Source organism: Mercenaria mercenaria, chromosome 8 (assembly GCF_021730395.1).
Source record: "Mercenaria mercenaria strain notata chromosome 8, MADL_Memer_1, whole genome shotgun sequence".
NCBI classification, from domain to species: domain Eukaryota; kingdom Metazoa; phylum Mollusca; class Bivalvia; order Venerida; family Veneridae; genus Mercenaria; species Mercenaria mercenaria.
This window is the reverse complement of record NC_069368.1, coordinates 53,119,990-53,138,097: the sequence shown is the minus strand read 5'-3', so window position 1 is coordinate 53,138,097 and position 18,108 is coordinate 53,119,990. Positions and strand designations below refer to the sequence as shown.

The following is an 18,108-nucleotide window of genomic DNA, read 5'->3' as shown; positions in this document are numbered from 1 at the left end:
CCTTGTTTTGAGAGTAACTTTGTCTAGTATAGATAGGTACTGCGCTTTTCTGCTGAACAACAAAATGGTGCATCATGCATTTTTATGTTTGTTTAAACACCTCAAAAGAGTTTTGTCATTTAGCACACTTGAAGGCACACTTGCTTTGACATTTTGTTTATCCAGGGCAATTCTGTCACTGCTCTTTATTAAGCTTAATATTTTGAATCCTACCTATATCCCACTATAATACAATATTTATTGAAAATTTGTATGATAACGAACTTTCTGTAAATATAAATTAATTGCTCTGTATGTAAGTTTTGTACCTTTACAGCATGTATATTGATTCTATCCTGCTAGCATTTTGGATGCTGTTCTCTTTGTGTTAGTAGTTTGTCAGCTTTAGTTTATAAAATAACAAGCATGCAGTGTCCAGAACAGTAAAAAGATATATTTAGCTCAAATCCTGTCATCCAATGAAAACCCTGAAGTAATCACTGTGTTTGTCTATCTTTCTGTCTTTTCTAGTCTCCAATTTGTTAGGAAGGTATATAAAAGTATAATAGAAAGACGCTTCATTTCAGTTTTCAAGCTACACTGACATTAATAATTAGCATACATTATAGTTTTTATTAAGCTTATAAAAATACTTCCTTTTAGTTAAAAGTTATCATACCAAAAGTTGTCTTTTGTAAGTATGTAGATATATTTCTCTACTATTTTTGTTAATTTGTCTTGCCAAGACTCTTGATATGCTTAAGCATAAAAAATATATATTTGCAATGCTTTGTAACTATTCTTTCACAATTTGTTTCTATAAAAGGGGCTCAGAGCTAGATTTATGTCAATTTTTTAAAGGTTGGGTACTATTTGTTTGCACTCTGAAATATAATAAAAAGTAAATAGTGAGGCCTGAACAGTATTTATTCATTTGTAATTTGTAAAATATGTAGCCAAGCAGTCTGATGCATAAATCAAAGAAGTTATATTCATATTAAAGGAATAAGTTTTATTGTATATTTTGCAAAACTTGTCAACTTAAAAAAAAGGAATTACTGTTTTTGATATCATACATATGTTAACTTTTTGTTTAAAGAATTTTGATATTTTGGTATTCTTTTAAAGGCAAGTCTTTTTAAAAAGACAAAATGAAAAATATCTCATCTGAAAGTCTGAACTACTATTTTTTGACTTTGTTGCATGTGATCAGATCTGTCAAAAAAATGAAGAAACTCAAAATATTGTTTTCTGTCTGTGTTGTAGGATATGTCAAAGGAAGCAGAGAAGAATTTGACACCAAAACAGTGTGCTGTACTAGACATGGCATTGGAGGCAATTAAACTGTACTTCCATGCCGGTGGTCAGGGTCTAAAGAAAAATTTCCTGGAGAAAAGCTCGGAGCTGCAGTCATTACGTTATGCTCTGTCACTGTACACACAGACCACAGACACTTTGATCAAAACATTTGTGAATTCACAAACGTCTCAGGACCAGCCCAGCCAGACAGAGACTGTTGGTGAGGTCTCTATACAGGTGGACCTGTTTACACATCCAGGAACTGGGGAGCATAAGGTCACTGTCAAAGGTATGTACTGACATAATGAAGGACTTTCGAATATTAGGTTAGTGTCAGAGGTTTGTCCTGACTAATTTACACATACAGGAAGAAGGACACACAAATATAAGTACCAACCTGTTCACATAAATTGAGGATCATAAAGTCACTGTCAAACATTTGAATAATAACAGCAAAAGCAATATAAAATATTTTCAAGTACTAATAAACTTTGATAATGTGGCAGTTGAGTCCAATAAGTCCAGGGGTGTTCAAAGATAATTGGCCATAGATCTATTGCAAAGCAATTATTGGATTTACCTGTATTGGACAATAAACAGTGTCGATTGTATTCAGGTCAACTGCCACATTATCAAAGTTTATTAGTAGTATCCAGGTAACTACTTAATATAAAAATCATTTGAACATTCCAAAACTGTTAAACAGCTGAGTGCACTGACATCAGCACGGTTCTGTTTTTTAGCTCACCTGTCACATAGTGACAAGGTGAGCTTTTGTGATCTCGCAGCGTCCGTCAGTCCGTCCGTAAACTTTTGCTTGTGACAACTCTAGAGGTCACATTTTTTGTGGGATCTTTATGAAAGTTGGTCAGAATGTTCATCTTGATGATATCTAGGTCAAGTTCGAAACTGGGTTACGTGCAATCAAAAACTAGGTCAGTAGGTCTAAAAATAGAAAAACCTTGTGACCTCTCTAGAGGCCATATATTTCACAAGATCTTCATGAAAATTGGTCAGAATGTTCACCTTGATGATATCTAGGTCAGTTTCGAAACTGGGTCACGTGCCATCAAAAACTAGGTCAGTAGGTCTAAAAATAGAAAAACCTTGTGACCTCTCTAGAGGCCATATATTTCACAAGATCTTCATGAAAATTGGTCAGAACGTTCACCTTGATGATATCTAGGTCAGATTTGAAACTGGGTCTCGTGCCATCAAAAACTAGGTCAGTAGGTCAAATAATAGAAAAACCTTGTGACCTCTCTAAAGGCCATATTTTTCATGGGATCTGTATGAAAGTTGGTCAGAATGTTCATCTTGATGATATCTAAGTCAGGTTCGAAACTGGGTCACATGCAGTCAAAAACTAGGTCAGTAGGTCTTAAAATAGAAAAACCTTGTGACCTCTCTAGAGGCCATATATTTCATGAGATCTTCATGAAAATTGGTCAGAATGTTCACCTTGATGATATCTAGGTCAAGTTCGAAAGTGGGTCATATGCCTTCAAAAACTAGGTCAGTAGGTCAAATAATTGAAAAACCTTGTGACCTCTCTAGAGGCCATATTTTTCATGGGATCTGTATGAAAGTTGGTCTGAATGTTCATCTTGATGATATCTAGCTCAAGTTCGAAAGTGGGTCACGTGCCATCAAAAACTAGGTCAGTAGGTCAAATAATAGAAAAACCTTGTGACCTCTCTAAAGGCCATATTTTTCATGATATCTGTATGAAAGTTGGTCTGAATGTTCATCTTGATGATATCTAGGTCAAGTTCGAAACAAGGTCATGTGCGTTCAAAAACTCGGTCAGTAGGTCTAAAAATAGAAAAACCTTGTGACCTCTCTAGAGGCCATACTTGTGAATGGATCTCCATAAAAATTGGTCAGAATGTTCATCTTGATGATATCTAGGTCAAGTTCGAAAGTGGGTCACGTGCCATCAAAAAGTAGGTCAGTAGGTCAAATAATGAAAAAACGTTGTGACCTCTCTAGAGGCCATATTTTTCATGGGATCTATATGAAAGTTGGTCTGAATGTTTATCTTGATGATATATAGGTCAAGTTTGAAACTGGGTCAACTGCGATCAAAAACTAGGTCAGTAGGTCTTGAAATAGAAAAACCTTGTGACCTCTCTAGAGGCCATACCCTTGAATGGATCTTGGTGAAAATTGGTCAGAATATTCACCTTGATGATATATAGGTCAGTTTTGAAACTGGGTCACGTGCCTTAAAAAACTAGGTCAGTAGGTCAAATAATATAAAAACCTTGTGACCTCTCTAGAGGCCATATTTTTCATGGGATCTGTATGAAAGTTTGTTTGAATGTTCATCTTGATGATATCTAGGTCGAGTTTGAAACTGGGTCAGCTGTGGTCAAAAACTAGGTCAGTAGGTCTAAAATTAGAAAAATCTTTTGACCTCTCTAGAGGCCATATTTTTCAATGGATCTTCATGAAAATTGATCTGAATGTTCACCTTGATGATATCTAGGTCAGGTTTCGAAACTGGGTCACGTGCAGTCAAAAACTAGGCCAGTACGTATAAAAATAGAAAAACCTTGTGACCTCTCTAGAGGTGACCCACCTTGATGATATCTAGGTAAAGTTTAAAACAGGGTCACGTACCTTCAAAAACTAGGTCAATAGGTCAAATAATAGAAAAACCTTGTGACCCCTCTAGAGACCATATTTTTCAATGGATCTTCATGAAAATTGCTCAGAACTTTTATCTTGATAATATCTAGGTCAAGTTCAAAACTGGGTCACATGAGCTCAAAAACTAGGTCACTATGTCAAATAATAGAAAAAACGACATACTCACAACTGGGTCATGTGGGGAGAGGTGAGCGATTCAGGACCATCATGGTCCTCTTGTTCTTATTTATAGTTTACAACAAAGGTCAGCATGAGTTATTTCAGAAATGAAGTGACTTTGGACTATGACTGATGTTAGTAAAACAACTGTAAAACAACATGCAGTATTTTGTTGTTGTTTTTTTCAGTTGTTGCTGCAAATGATTTGAAGTGGCAGACGACGGGTATGTTCCGACCCTTTGTTGAGGTGAACATGATAGGTCCACATCTTAGTGATAAGAAGAGAAAGCATTCTACTAAGTCAAAAAGCAACAATTGGTCTCCAAAATTCAATGAAACATTCCAGTTGTAAGTATATCCCCTTACACCATTCTATATTTCATGTTTATATCAGACAGTTAAAATTTAGAACAAATGTTGGAAAATTGCAGAATGCATTTTTAAGCTAACACTGTCTTGCACTTTGTGACATAAATAACAGTTTTACAATATCACTGATTTTTGATAATTAATGGAAAGATGATGGATGACGATTTTTAGAGCTACACTTTAAAGTTTAATGATTGAGATTTGTTTGCTGGAATCAAAGTTAGTTTGTAGCTAAGATGTAAAACAGGAGTTGACATTGACCTGTAATGAAGCTCAGATTTTTGCAGCCTAGATTTAGGACAAAGAATAGAAGCTCTTGTTAGAATTGCATGTTGTTTTTTTTTTCTCAGTATATTGGGTAACGAGGATGAGCCTAGTTCATATGAACTACACATCTGTGTGAAGGACTACTGTTTTGCACGTGAAGACCGCCTCATCGGAATGGCGGTGATGCAGTTACGCGATATAGCCGAACAAGGAAGCTGTGCGTGTTGGTGCTCTTTAGGCAAACGACTTCAACTTGACGAGACTGGATGGACAATTTTACGTATCTTGTCGCAGAGAACGAACGATGAAGTTGCAAAAGAATTTGTGAAGTTGAAGTCAGAAGTTCGACACCTTGAGGAACACATGATGCAGAAGAAATAGGCTCTTTTAATATGCATTCTCATCTATTTTGATGCATTTTGTAATATACATGTTTTTATCCAGTTCTTATTTCATATATATATATATACAATCACATATACATTGAGGTATACATGTACAATGTTTATAGTCCTCTTTGTAAAGCTGTCCTATTGTGCATTATGTAAATTAATAGCTGGGCCAAAACATATATAATGTTAATATTTTAATTTTGAATAAATCTTAAACTAAGCTGCATTTTGTATCCAGCATTGCTGTGTTCACTGAAACATTTAAAGAACTGAATCAAATGTAATATTTATAAACTGATATAAACAGCTGTTTATTTGTAAGTGATAGAATACATAGTGTCATTCATTCAACATCTGTGTGGAAACAAAATCATTGAATACATTTAAAAGTGGGATTTATAAGTTTTCATCAGTTGAGCAGTTTGTGATATTGAATATGAAGGGGTTTTTTGTAACTACAAAGCAAAATGAGCCGCGCCATGAGAAAACCAACATAGTGCGTTTGTGACCAGCATGGATCCAGACCAGCCTGCGCATCCGTGCAGTCTGGTCTGGATCCATGCTGTTCGCTTTCAAAGCCTATTGCAGTTAGAGAAACTGTTAACGAACAGCATGGATCTTGACCAGACTTCGCAGATGCGCAGGCTGGTCTGAATCCATGCTGGTCGCAAACGCACTAGTTGGTTTTCTCATGGTGCGGCTCAAATGAATTTTGGATATATAATAGTGAAATCTTAGGATAAATTACTGAAAATCATGACTTTAAGCTACTTATTACATATTTTTCAATAAATCATTGAACTATCACAGAGAAATATATCTGGTCACTTCACATAGAAACCAAAAATTTTGACTAAGTGGAAAAAATATAAAATGATATATATTTTTCCGTTGTACAAAGCTAGCAGACAAGTAGAAAACTTGATTGTTAACATGTAAGATGAAAATGATTTTCACTCCTGAATGCAAGTGAAAATATTGCCTCTTCTGTTGATGCTGTGAAAATCATTTTGACCTGACAGTCCTCTATATTTTACAGGTAGCATTTATTTTATCTTTGTCGAAGTTTTACTATAGTGTGTACATCCTTTTTCCATTTGAGCTGCGCCATGAGAAAACCAACATCTGTTCGCTTTCAAAGCCTATTGCAATTAGAGAAACCGTTAGCGAACAGCATGGATCCTGACCAGACTGTGTGGATGCACAGGCTGGTCTGGATCCATGCTGGTTGCAAAGCCATTATGTTGGTTTTCTTATGGCGCGGTGCATTTCAGTTCTTTAGACGGAGCTTACAAGGATCTGTGTATAGAATTTTTTTGTTTTTGATTTACATAGTTGTTTTTTATAGATCTGATCTATGGGGACAAGTGTTGTGAAACAGTCAAACTATATAAAGACTGTTACCTGTGTTATTTTGTTATAGAAAAATAAGTCCAAGTAGTAATATATATTTGTTTTTAAGAAGTTTCACATTTTTTGTAGTATTTATATAACTATTTATCTATCTTGATTTACATACATACATACTTACCTACATTATTTATAGAATCAAGCTTAATGGCATTTATTTAAGAAGTTTCTTTTTTGCAATACATAACTGCATTTACGATTTTTGAATAGAAATTCGAATTTACTTTGTTGCAATATTGTACGAGTTATTTTCTTTAATCTTAATTCTGTTGATGCAATAGGTGTGTCAGTGTCACATAGACTTACACACATTCACATTTATAATTCAGCTTGAAACTCAGTTTTGTATATGTTCCATGACTTGGCTTACATGTCTGACTAGGAGTTTTTTTAAAGCAGAAATTTGTGTCTGGCCATTTTCTGGTGGAATCACGAATGGTGATCAATTTATCAAACACCTAGAAGCTGACTTAGTTAAGTTGAGAAGATTTAACAAGATTTTATGAGTTTCCAATAAGATCCTGACTAGTCTTAACTTTTGGAAAATCTTTCTTAAGATCCTGACCCTGCTAACTTGTAGAAAATCTCTTATAAGATCCACACTAGGCTTACCATTAAAAAATCTCTACTACTTATATGTAGAAGATCTCTTATAAGATCCACACTAGGCTTACCATTAAAAAATCTCTACTACTTATATGTAGAAGATCTCTTATAAGATCAACACTAGGCTTACCATTAAAAAATCTCTACTAATATGTAGAAGATCTCTTATAAGATCCACACTAGGCTTACCATTAAAAAATCTCTACTACTTATATGTAGAAGATCTCTTATAAGATCCACACTAGGCTTACCATTAAAAAATCTCTACTACTTATATGTAGAAGATCTCTTATAAGATCCACACCAGGCTTACCATTAAAAAATCTCTACTACTTATATGTAGAAGATCTCTTATAAGATCCACACCAGGCTTACCATTAAAAAATCTCTTCTACTTATATGTAGAAAATCTCTTATAAGATCCACACCAGGCTTACCATTAAAAAATCTCTTCTACCTATATGTAGAAAATCTCTTATAAGATCCACACTAGGCTTACCATTAAAAAATCTCTTCTACTTATATGTAGAAAATCTCTTATAAGACACTATCTAGGCTCACTTTTAGAAAATCACATATTGCTTTGAAAGTATTAAGTCTATACTTAGCAGGTTGTACCTAAGGGTAAGTAAAAATGAAGAGCCAAGCTAAATAGGCGATTTTGAGTCAAAATACCCTTACATCAACCAGAAAGTATTGTTCCATATTGTTTATATAAACATGGTTCTTGTGGTGAGAAAATGAAATCGCATAATAACAAAATTTGCCAAAAGGTAGAATCTTTTAAAAAGAGTCATTGTCTATAGATACCACATTCATAGTTTAAAGTGTTGTTCTGTTTTCAAATATAATTTATCTTTTATGCATCAGGTTGAATGCCTACAAACTTTCTGTATTTGTAGGTTAATGCAAACTTATTGCAAATGAATGTTTGTAATGTTTTGTTTGGCTAGATTTGATTTCTGATATAACTTTGGAAAGTTAATATATAGAATCTTTTGTAGACTGGCTCCTGTCCCTGTTCTATCAGTTTTCTGATATATAAGTTTTCTGCATTAACAGGGAAGTAACTGCAGCAGGTTGTTTCTATACTGACATTAGTTATTGCCCCTGGCTCCAAACAGGTTTATCCATCCATCAGATAAAATGTGCTATTTTAGAGGCTTAAAGTTTTCATTTGCAGTATTTATGTAAAAAATAACCATGCAGCCAGGGAGCCAGGCTAAATATTTTGTTACATTTTGTTTACTTCTGTGAAAACTTTTTACATCTGATCTCTCTAGTCTCACAGTTTTTGAATCTTTGGACTTGTAAGCAAGTTTACGCATACTTGCAGGCAAGTTTATGCGGCCTGCAAGCAAGTTAACATGGACTTGTAAGCAAATTTACACGGACTTGTAAGCAAGTTTACACAGACTTGCATGCAAGTTTACATGGACTTGTAAGCAAGTTTATGCAAACTTGCAGGCAAGTTTACATGGACTTGTAAGCAAGTTTACGTGGACTTGCAGGCAAATTTATGCAGATTTGCATGCAAGTTTACATGGACTTCTAAGCAAGTTTATAGTTTTACACTGATCTCTGTTTTATGCAGTGTTTCTTACTTTTTTCTGATTTCTGTTTCTTACTCAGGTTTCTGTGTTCATTGCCTTATAATTTTTATTAGTTATTTCAACCATGAACAAGTGATTTACATTCTTTATGTGAAGTTTCACTGCAAGATCTGATCAATTTGGTTCAGTTTGTGTGAAAAACTCTTGTTTTTTCCCCATAGAAAAAAAACGTCAAAATACATAACTTACGAAGCACATGTTTTGGACTACCACTGAAAGTTTTGTTGTTTTTTTTTTTCAAAATAGTTGTTTTTCAAATATGTGACTGAGCAGTTTATATGATGCTGTAATTGAAAAGTCGAATAAAAAATATCTGTACTTTCCTGTATTTAGGTTTTAGAGGTAGGGTGGGGTTGGGATGAGCAGGCAAGCTGTCTATGTTTAAGATAGAAATGGACAAATTGGCATTGGCAGTTACTTGTTTAAAATACTAAGTAGTGGAAATTTTAAATTGACAGCTGACTGTTTAAAGTAAATAGTAATGGGAACTCCACATTGGCATCTGCCTGTTTTAAATTATTACTAATGGAAGCCAAGCCCTACAAAGGGCTTTGATGAAATTGTTGACTGTTGCCTGCTTATCAGGCCCCCCTCCCCTCAATCTCTCTCCCTTAAGCCAAACCACGTAGTCTGTTTTGTTACAAGATTATTGAATCAAAGTTAAATGTTTTCTCCTGTTTTGTTATATAAAGTTGATAGTTTATATTGGTTGTGAAATCCACCCTGTTATTGTTAATTGCAATATTACAATGAAGTTTTGATCTAGTTTAGGCAGATATTGTTACTAGGCTGTCTGTAAGTTTAGCAGTATCTGACCTAGTTTGGTTTGTATTCTTGCAACCTTTTTTGCAATATACATTTTTAGCTCGACTATTCAAAGAATAGTCTAGCTATTCTACTCACCCTGGCGTCGGCGTCAGCGTCACACCATGGTTAAGTTTTTGCATGCAAGTACATACAGCTATCATTTAAAGGCATATAGCTTTGAAACTTATTTATTCTTTTTCTAGGTCAATTACCAACCTCACTGGGTCAAGTTCCATAACTCTAACATGTATTTTGAGCAAATTATGCCCCCTTTTGGACTTAGAAAATTCTGGTTAAAGTTTTACATGCAAGTTACTATCTCCAAAACTAATGCAGATATTGAATTGAAACTTCACGTGTGTCTTCGGGGTTATAAAACTAGTTGATAGCACCAAGTCCCATAACTCTGACCTTCATTTTGGCCAAATTATGCCCCCTTTTGGACTTAGAAAATTCTGGTTAAAGTTTTGCGTGCAAGTACATACAGCTACATTGTATTACTAAAAGGCATATAGATTTGAAACTTATTTTTTCTTTTTCTAGATCAATTACCTACCTCACTGGGTCAAGTCCCATAACTCTGACATGTATTTTGGGCAAATTATGCCCCCTTTTGGACTTAGAAAATTCTGGTTAAAGTTTTACATGCAAGTAACTATCTCCAAAACTACTACAGATATTAAATTGAAACTTCACATGTGTCTTCGGGGTTATAAATCTAGTTGATAGCACCAAGTTCCATAACTCTGACATGTATTTTGGGCAAATTATGCCCCCTTTTGGACTTAGAAAATCCTGGTTAAAGTTTTGTGTGCAAGTACATACAGCTATTACCAAAAGGCATATAGCTTTGAAACTTATTTATTCTTTTTCTAGGTCAATTACCAACCTCACTGGGTCAAGTTCCATAACTCTTAACATGTATTTTGAGCAAATTATGCCCCCTTTTGGACTTAGAAAATTCTGGTTAAAGTTTTACATGCAAGTTACTATCCCCAAAACTAATGCAGATATTGAATTGAAACTTAACATGTTTCTTTGGGGTTGATAACTTCAAGTCCCATAACTCTGATATGTATTTTGGTCAAATTATGTCCCCTTTCGAACTTAAAGCTCTTTTGATATTTAACATTTTGGGTAATAATTTCCTGCTTCTGTGACAATATTTCGAATAGTCGAGCTTGGCTGTCTTACGGACAGCTCTTGTAATTTAACAAAGAATCGTTAGTACATTTTGGTGACTAGACAGAGCATAACAAGTAGGTAGTTCTTGTTTAGACATAGGGGGCCTCCATAGCAGAGTGGTTAAAATCACTTACTTTAAATTACTTGCCCCTCACAGACGTTGGTTTCAAGCCTCACTAGTAACGTAGAATTCTTCATGTGAGGAAGCCATCCAGCTGGCTTGTAGAAGGTTGGTGTTTTACCCAAGTGTCAACCCGTCAGAAAATAATACCAGGAGGGGCAACTGGGGTCTTCTTCTACCATGAAAGTCGCCATATAACGTAACAAACTCAAAGAACAAACTCTTTAGAGACACGTATCTTTTTTTTTGCAGTAATTGTTTGTATCACATTTGATCAAAGTTGTGTTTTCTGGGTCAAATTCCTGCTTGATATATTTTGGTTTTGACATACACTTACGATATTTAGCGTTTACTGAATGAAGAAAAGTCAGCGTGTTAATGGCTCTATACTTCAGGTGAAAACTTAATCGTTTCATATCTCAGTATCAGCAGGTCAGATCAAATATAGCTAATACCGTGCCATGTCTGTTTCTAACACAGGTTATATTGATAACTAATGTAAGTCTAAATCTGTAGCTAACATTGCACAAGATATGTCGCTGTCATTTTGTCTAGCTTATGACTGAAACTAGGTCATTTTATAGCCAAAGCTAAGCCATGTATTTTCTGTTCACATTAGGCCAAACTTGCAGCTAATTTTAAGCAAGAAATATGGTAACCACTTTACCAAGATTGTATGTAAGCTAAAACAGTTATTCAAAGCAGACACTGTGACAGATTTAAAGTTATCACTGAACCATGTGTAAGACAAGGTCAAGATTGTTGTAAATTAATTCTAGGTCTAAGAAGTTATAAACCCTAAGTCAAAATTTTGTACCAGAATAGCCATGAGTCTGGTTTTTAATTAAAACTAGACCTAAATTGTGAACTGCCTAGAGCCTAGTCTGAATGTAATACATTGTGAGTTTGCAGCTAATACTAGGTCTAATAAAAGAAACCAAGTATTTGGCAAAACTTATAGCGACTACATGGCATGATATGTGACTAAGTTTAGGTCGTGCCTGTAGTTTACGCTAAATTGCTGTTGTTGCTAACTCTAAGGTTTGTTCTGCAGCAAAATTTGGATTAAGAATCAGGCTAACTCTAGGTCAGATATGTAGCTAACAATTTCAGGGCAGCCTAACAATTTATGGTATTTGTATTAAGTTTATGTTTGCTTTGCATAATGAATTGTTTATAACATTGTCTTTCTATATGGTATGATATATTGTGCACAATCAGTTACCAGAAATCCAGTCTTAAAGTTCTTAGCTACATGCAAATAACAATCCAAATATTTATGAACATTATTTATGAATTTACAAATCTTCATATAGGCAAGTATGTCCAGATTTTGAGGATTCTTTTGCATGACATTAGGTTTTTTTTCACGAAATATGTTTATTAAAATAATGATATGTTTATTACAAAAAATTAGCAATATAATTCTGATAATCGCCAACATATGATACATAATTATATGTATGACATATAATATATATGTGTGCTAAATTTATATTTGAGTTTAATGTTAATTTTTTCATGCTCTATATACAGGTGTTGGTTGCTATCCCAAGAGCTTTATGTTTTTTATTGTTTTATTTTTTATTTGCAGTTTTATAGTTACTGGTTACGGAGTTTATTTGAATGACATTTTTTAGTTGTATTCTATTGGAAATCCATTTATTTCTTTATTTCTTTTTTTTACATATTTAAAAGCAAGAATATTTGTCAGGTTTTTTTTATCATGGTACTGATGTTGTACATCATTCGGAAAAACTCTCAAAGGCAGTAACTCTGTTGTAGGAACCTTTTCTTTATTTTTCAAAATACAAGGGTCATTCAATATATAAGGTAGCTATTATTGTGTATTCTGTACTGTCTTAGATAACAGTCAGTTTATATGTATATTAATTAATTGCCCTTTGATTTTTCTGGTTGCATAAGTATACTTTTTCAGTGATTTTCTGTCGCCTTGCAGCAGATTTTTTTCAAGAATGTCTAAATCCTGTTAAGCCACGTGTCATTCAAAGGCTGCCATGGGAGCACTATGAATTTTTAATGAAAAAAATTGTACAACTTGCTTTGATAGGTCTTTTAATAAGATGACAGTAAGATTTGTAACAAAAAAAGAATAACATTTTAGAGTTGCTTTGAATATTATATTTGTATGTTACTAACTGTGAACGTTTACGAATTATCTAAATTAAGGTGCTTAGGAAAAAATTTTCAGCTGTAACTAAATTGATTTTATATTAAATTAAGCTATATTTCTGGTGTAAATTATTTCTGTGTAAGTCTATCTTGATTGTCTCCATGTGACAGAAGAATTTTGAATAAGATGAAGTTTGATATTTTTGAAAATGGCTGTGTTGCTAAGCAATGAAAATAAAAATACACACAGCTTTGAATGATACAATGCCTCTTTTTCTTTTTAAGGTTATAAAAAAATTTCAGGTCAACATGAAAATAAAAAATTTATTGGGACTGTTGTTGTCAAAAATTAAGGATGATATGGTGTAATAGGCCTCAATTTCACCAAAAGCATACATACAACTTGATAATGTAGGCTTTAAAAATGTCAAACGATAGAAATAAGGTGCATATTGACAAGTTATATAGTGACACAAGTTCTCAAAAATTTCCTTTTAAATTAGATTACCTCCCCTTATAATTTTGGTTTTTCATTAGTTATCTCCCCTGAAAACTAGAAAAAATGGTTTTCTCCTTTTTCCTATGGGGAATTTTAGATTTCTTTTTGATATTTTGTATCAGAATTGTATAATGCAGCTTTCTACTGCAAAATTTTCTCGAAACTCGAGTTCAGATTCTCATAATCAAGGAAATTATATATTTCCCATAGGCATCAATGTTAACTTCAATACCGATTATCTCCCCAAAAAATGATAAAATTTGAAAACTCTCGGTGAAAAGTTTTTGATTTTGAATGCCTTTAAAGTGACCAAACATTTAAATATTACCATCCAGCTATTACACCATGTTATCCTTAATAATTCAGTTACCGTCACTGCTGGTTACTCTCTTAATATGAGAATAATCCTGGTGAATGTGTTAAAGCCAAATGTTCTTGTTAAATGCTTATCAGTGAAATTGTGTCTTACTTGCTCCATTTTTTGATATGAAACATCCTGTGTCATGATGAAATACATTTAAATTCAATTAATACATTTCAAATTCAACACTTCAATTAATATACTTTAAAACGATATTTAGGCAGTTACATTTATTTATTGAATGATCCTTATATCATAATTTTGAATTCATCCTGATTTTGATGGGGAGATTTCCCATTTCAACCATCTGAGACTGCAATTTTTTCATGCCATTTATTGTCAGATTAAAACATTTAAGTTTGGTTGATTTAAAATTTCGAAACAAAATGATGTCGTTTTTAGACATGATAAAAGGCAAAAAAAAAAATTAGATTTCACAACAGAAAATTAAATTTTGTCCATAATGTAGTAATACCGGTACATGGTAATTTCTCAAATATCTTTCAAAATTAAAAATAAATGCCTACACTGGTTCTGTCTCCTGTAACTTTTAGCCTGCTTAATTTCTAAAATTAATTTAGGCAGTACTATTTATTATTTGAAGGGGTGTTCACTGGAAATTTACTAACTGAATAGCAAACAGTGCAGACCATGATCAGACTGCACGGAGGTCTTGGTCTGCACAGGTCGCAAAAGGCAGAATCACCTGCTGCCAGCAGTCTCCTTTAGAATGCTATCAGTTTTTTTTCCAAGCAGAAAGTAGGATGAAATTTGTGAGTTAAACCCTAACATCTTTCTGTTAAATTCTGTTGTTGTTTATGAAGCTCATGGATCAAAGACAACTCTGTTTTTAAACTTCTTTTGTTGTTTTAAAAGAGCCAAATAAAAGTCATAGTTCATTTTAAAGAATTTGTTCATTTTTTGTTTAATGATATCCCCACAATGAGTTGATTTCTGGCAACAGGGTAATCTTTTAAAAACTCATTTACTTTTTTGAAGGGCCTGCTAATACCATAATCTCTTGTAACCTGCCCGCTTAGCTGAGTAGAGCACACATCTATGGATCGTGGGGGGTTGCGAGTTCAATCCTTGTATGATGGATATGTTCTCTGTTGCAATTTGATAAAAGACACTGTTTCTGATATCATTTATCCTTTACATCCTGATTCATGTAGGAAAGTTGGCAGTTACTTGTGGGAACAGGTTTTTATTGGTACAGAATCCAAGAACACTGGTTAGGTTAATTGCTGGCGATTAGGTAACTGAAATACTGTTGAAAAACGGCGTTAAACCCAAAACTAATAAAATAATCTCTTGTAGATATTTGAATGTATTGTCTTCCAGAGGCTTTGGTTTGACATTTATAAATATGGTTACTCACTGAAAGTTTAATATACACATTGTGATTTTTTGACATTTATATAGATCTGTGTATGGTTACATGCTGACAGTTCTTACAGATACGTGATTCTGAGGGTGAACTACATGTACAAGCTGCAGACTATCAACATTTACCTTTCAACAACAATTTGAAAGTGAAACTTTAATTGAAATCTGAGACAGCCTTATGTCATGTCTGTTAGATTTCGTCTTCACTCAAAAATGGTCACAGTAGACCATCACTCGAGTGATATATGATTTTCCCTAAACTAGTCTCTAGCAATTTAGCATTTTATTTAAGTTGTATATCTATATACAAAGTACTCTGGATGTGAACTTGATAGAATGAGTTAAATAATAAACAACCTTCAATCAATACTGGCTTCATTCTCTTCTTTCCTCTGCAACAGCCTGTGAGTTACTGATGTTGGGTCTAATAAATTATATTTTTCTTAACACAGTATGCTTCATCAGTGACTGAACCAGATAATTTGAGCCGCACCATGAGAAAATCAACATAGTGCATTTGTGACCAGCATGGATCCAGACCAGCCTGCGCATCCGCAGTGTTTTGAGTCATCAGTAAAGATGTACATAATTATATCAGAAGTTTAATACCAATTTTTAATCTGTAGCTAACCTTCAATAGATCAAAAAAGAGAAAAGAAATGAACATACGATCTCTTCCACAACTCTGGGTTTTATCTGCTTTAAAAGTGAATTGTTTATTATACCCCCACAAAACGAAGTTTGGGGGGTATATAGGAGTGAGCTTGTCTGTCTGTCTGTCTGTTGGTTTTTCATGGTTTCCGGATGATAATTCATGAAAGGCTTGACCGATTTGAATAATTTTTTGTGTAAAGGTGTAACATCAGAAAATAGAGGTAAAGTTTGACTTTGGGGTCAGTAGGTCAAAGGTCAAGGTCACAGTGACTTTGAACAGTTATTCGTTTTCCGGATGATAACTTGAGAATGCTTAGGTGTAGGATCAAAATTTTTTGTACACAGGCGTAACATGATAAAATACATGTCAAGTTCGACTTTGGGGTCAGATCAAAGGTCAAGGTCACAGTGACCATGAAAAGTAATACGGTTTCCAGATGATAACATGAGAACACTTGGGCCTAGGATCATAATTTTTTGTACACAGGTGTAATAGCATGAAAGACAGGTCAAGGTTGACTTTGAGGTCAGTAGGTCTAAGGTCAAGGTCACAGTGACTTGGAACAGTTAAACGGTTGCCTGATGATAACTTGAGAAGGCTTGGGTCTAGGATCATATTTTTTTGTACACAGGTGTAACATGATAAAATACAGGTTAAGTTCAACTTTGAAGTTAGTAGGTCAAAGGTCAAGGTCACAGTGACATGAAACAGTTAAACGGTTTCCGGATGATAACTTGAGAACGCTTGGGCCTAGGATCATGAAAATTGATAGAGAGGTTGGATATGACCAGCACATAGCCCCTTATGATTTTGAGGTCATAGGTCAAGGTCACAGTGACTTGGAATATTTAAAACTGTTTTCGGACAATAACTTCAGAACACTTTGGACTAGGATCACGAAACTTAATAGGGAGGTTCGTCATGACCAGCAGATGACCCCTAATGATTTTCAATTCCAAAGCTCAGAGTGACCCGGAACATTTAAACCTTTTCTGGACAATAACTTGAGAATGCTTGGGCCGAGGATCATGAAACTTCATAGGGAGCTTGATCATGACCAGCAGATGACCTGTATTGATTTTAAGGTCAGTACCTCATGTTTTTATTTCGATGTAAATGAGATGTGGAACCAAAATTTGTAGTCCTGTTTGGCGCAATATAACCTATACTGTGTTGGTGCGCCGTAAAACCCAAATAAATAAATAAATTTGAGGTCAAAGGTCAAGCAAGTTCAGCTTTGACATTGGCTTAGTTCTGTGACAAGGCCATATTATGGGGGTATAATTCGTCACTCCTGTGACAACTCTAGTTTAATACGTTTTAGGAATACATAGTCGCGCCAAGGCGTGCTTTGTTATCATATGTCATTATATTCGTTTTCATAATGACTATGTATAGGTTCAAGTTCTCTCATGCTGGTCAGACAATCATTGAGCCGCGCCAGAGGAAAACTAACGTAGTGTGTTTGTGACCAGCATGGATCCAGACCAGCCGGCGGATCCCCGCAGTCTTGTTAGGATCGATGCTGTTCGCTTTCAAAGCCTATTGTAATAAAAGAAACCGTTAGCAAACAGCATGGAGCCTGACCAGACTGCGCGGACACACAGGCTGGTCGAAAACGCACTATGTTGGTTTTCTCATGGCGCAGCTTAATTATTTTTTTTCTACACCAGCTGGTGACAAAGCAGACCAAGAGTCAACTATTGTCACCAGCGAATGACAAAACAGACAGTCAGTGGAATAGATTGAGGATCACCGCAGATACATGTGTTTATTGACAGTTTAAATATTTCTTCTATTATGTATCGATTTAGTTTGTCTGTATACAGTTTTGTCTGTAGACAGTTTGTCCAGACCACTTCAATATTGGTAGCATTTTCTAGTTTAATGATTTTATTCAAGTTATGGCCCTTTACAGATAATTTCTGCACCAAACGTATTACAAAGTATACTTTCTTGCATGTTCAAAAAATCAATACATTAACATACAGTAGGTATTTTAATACTTTATACTTCTCAAATCATCCAGTTTCGTGTTTTGCTGATCAGTATCAAATGTAGTGGCATATATTTTCTAAATTTCTAAGTTTTTTGTTGGGGAGTTAAGGGCCCTTCGACTTACCAAAAAAATTTAGGCCATGTATTGACCATATGTAATCAACATAAGATTGATGGCCATAGGCACACATGTTCTCAAGTTACTAATCCT

At 34.3% G+C, this 18,108-nt stretch overlaps 1 protein-coding gene across 17 annotated transcripts in view; it reads left to right on the top strand.

Moving 5' to 3' along the window:
- The window catches only part of LOC123566323 (protein unc-13 homolog A-like), a 190,886-nt gene extending 175,275 nt beyond the window's left edge, over positions 1–15,611 (top strand). For 15 of the 17 annotated variants that reach the window (XM_053550001.1, XM_053549994.1, XM_053550000.1 and 12 more), the window contains 3 exons: positions 1,246–1,567; positions 4,281–4,440; positions 4,812–15,611. In XM_053550001.1, coding sequence (XP_053405976.1) covers positions 1,246–1,567; positions 4,281–4,440; positions 4,812–5,109 — 780 coding nt within the window. In that variant the 3' untranslated portion in view covers positions 5,110–15,611. Of the gene's footprint in view, positions 1–1,245; positions 1,568–4,280; positions 4,441–4,811 lie in introns of those variants that run through there. The other 2 variants (XR_008372061.1, XR_008372060.1) reach the window with 2 other exon arrangements.
- Positions 15,612–18,108: the final 2,497 nt, after the last annotated feature.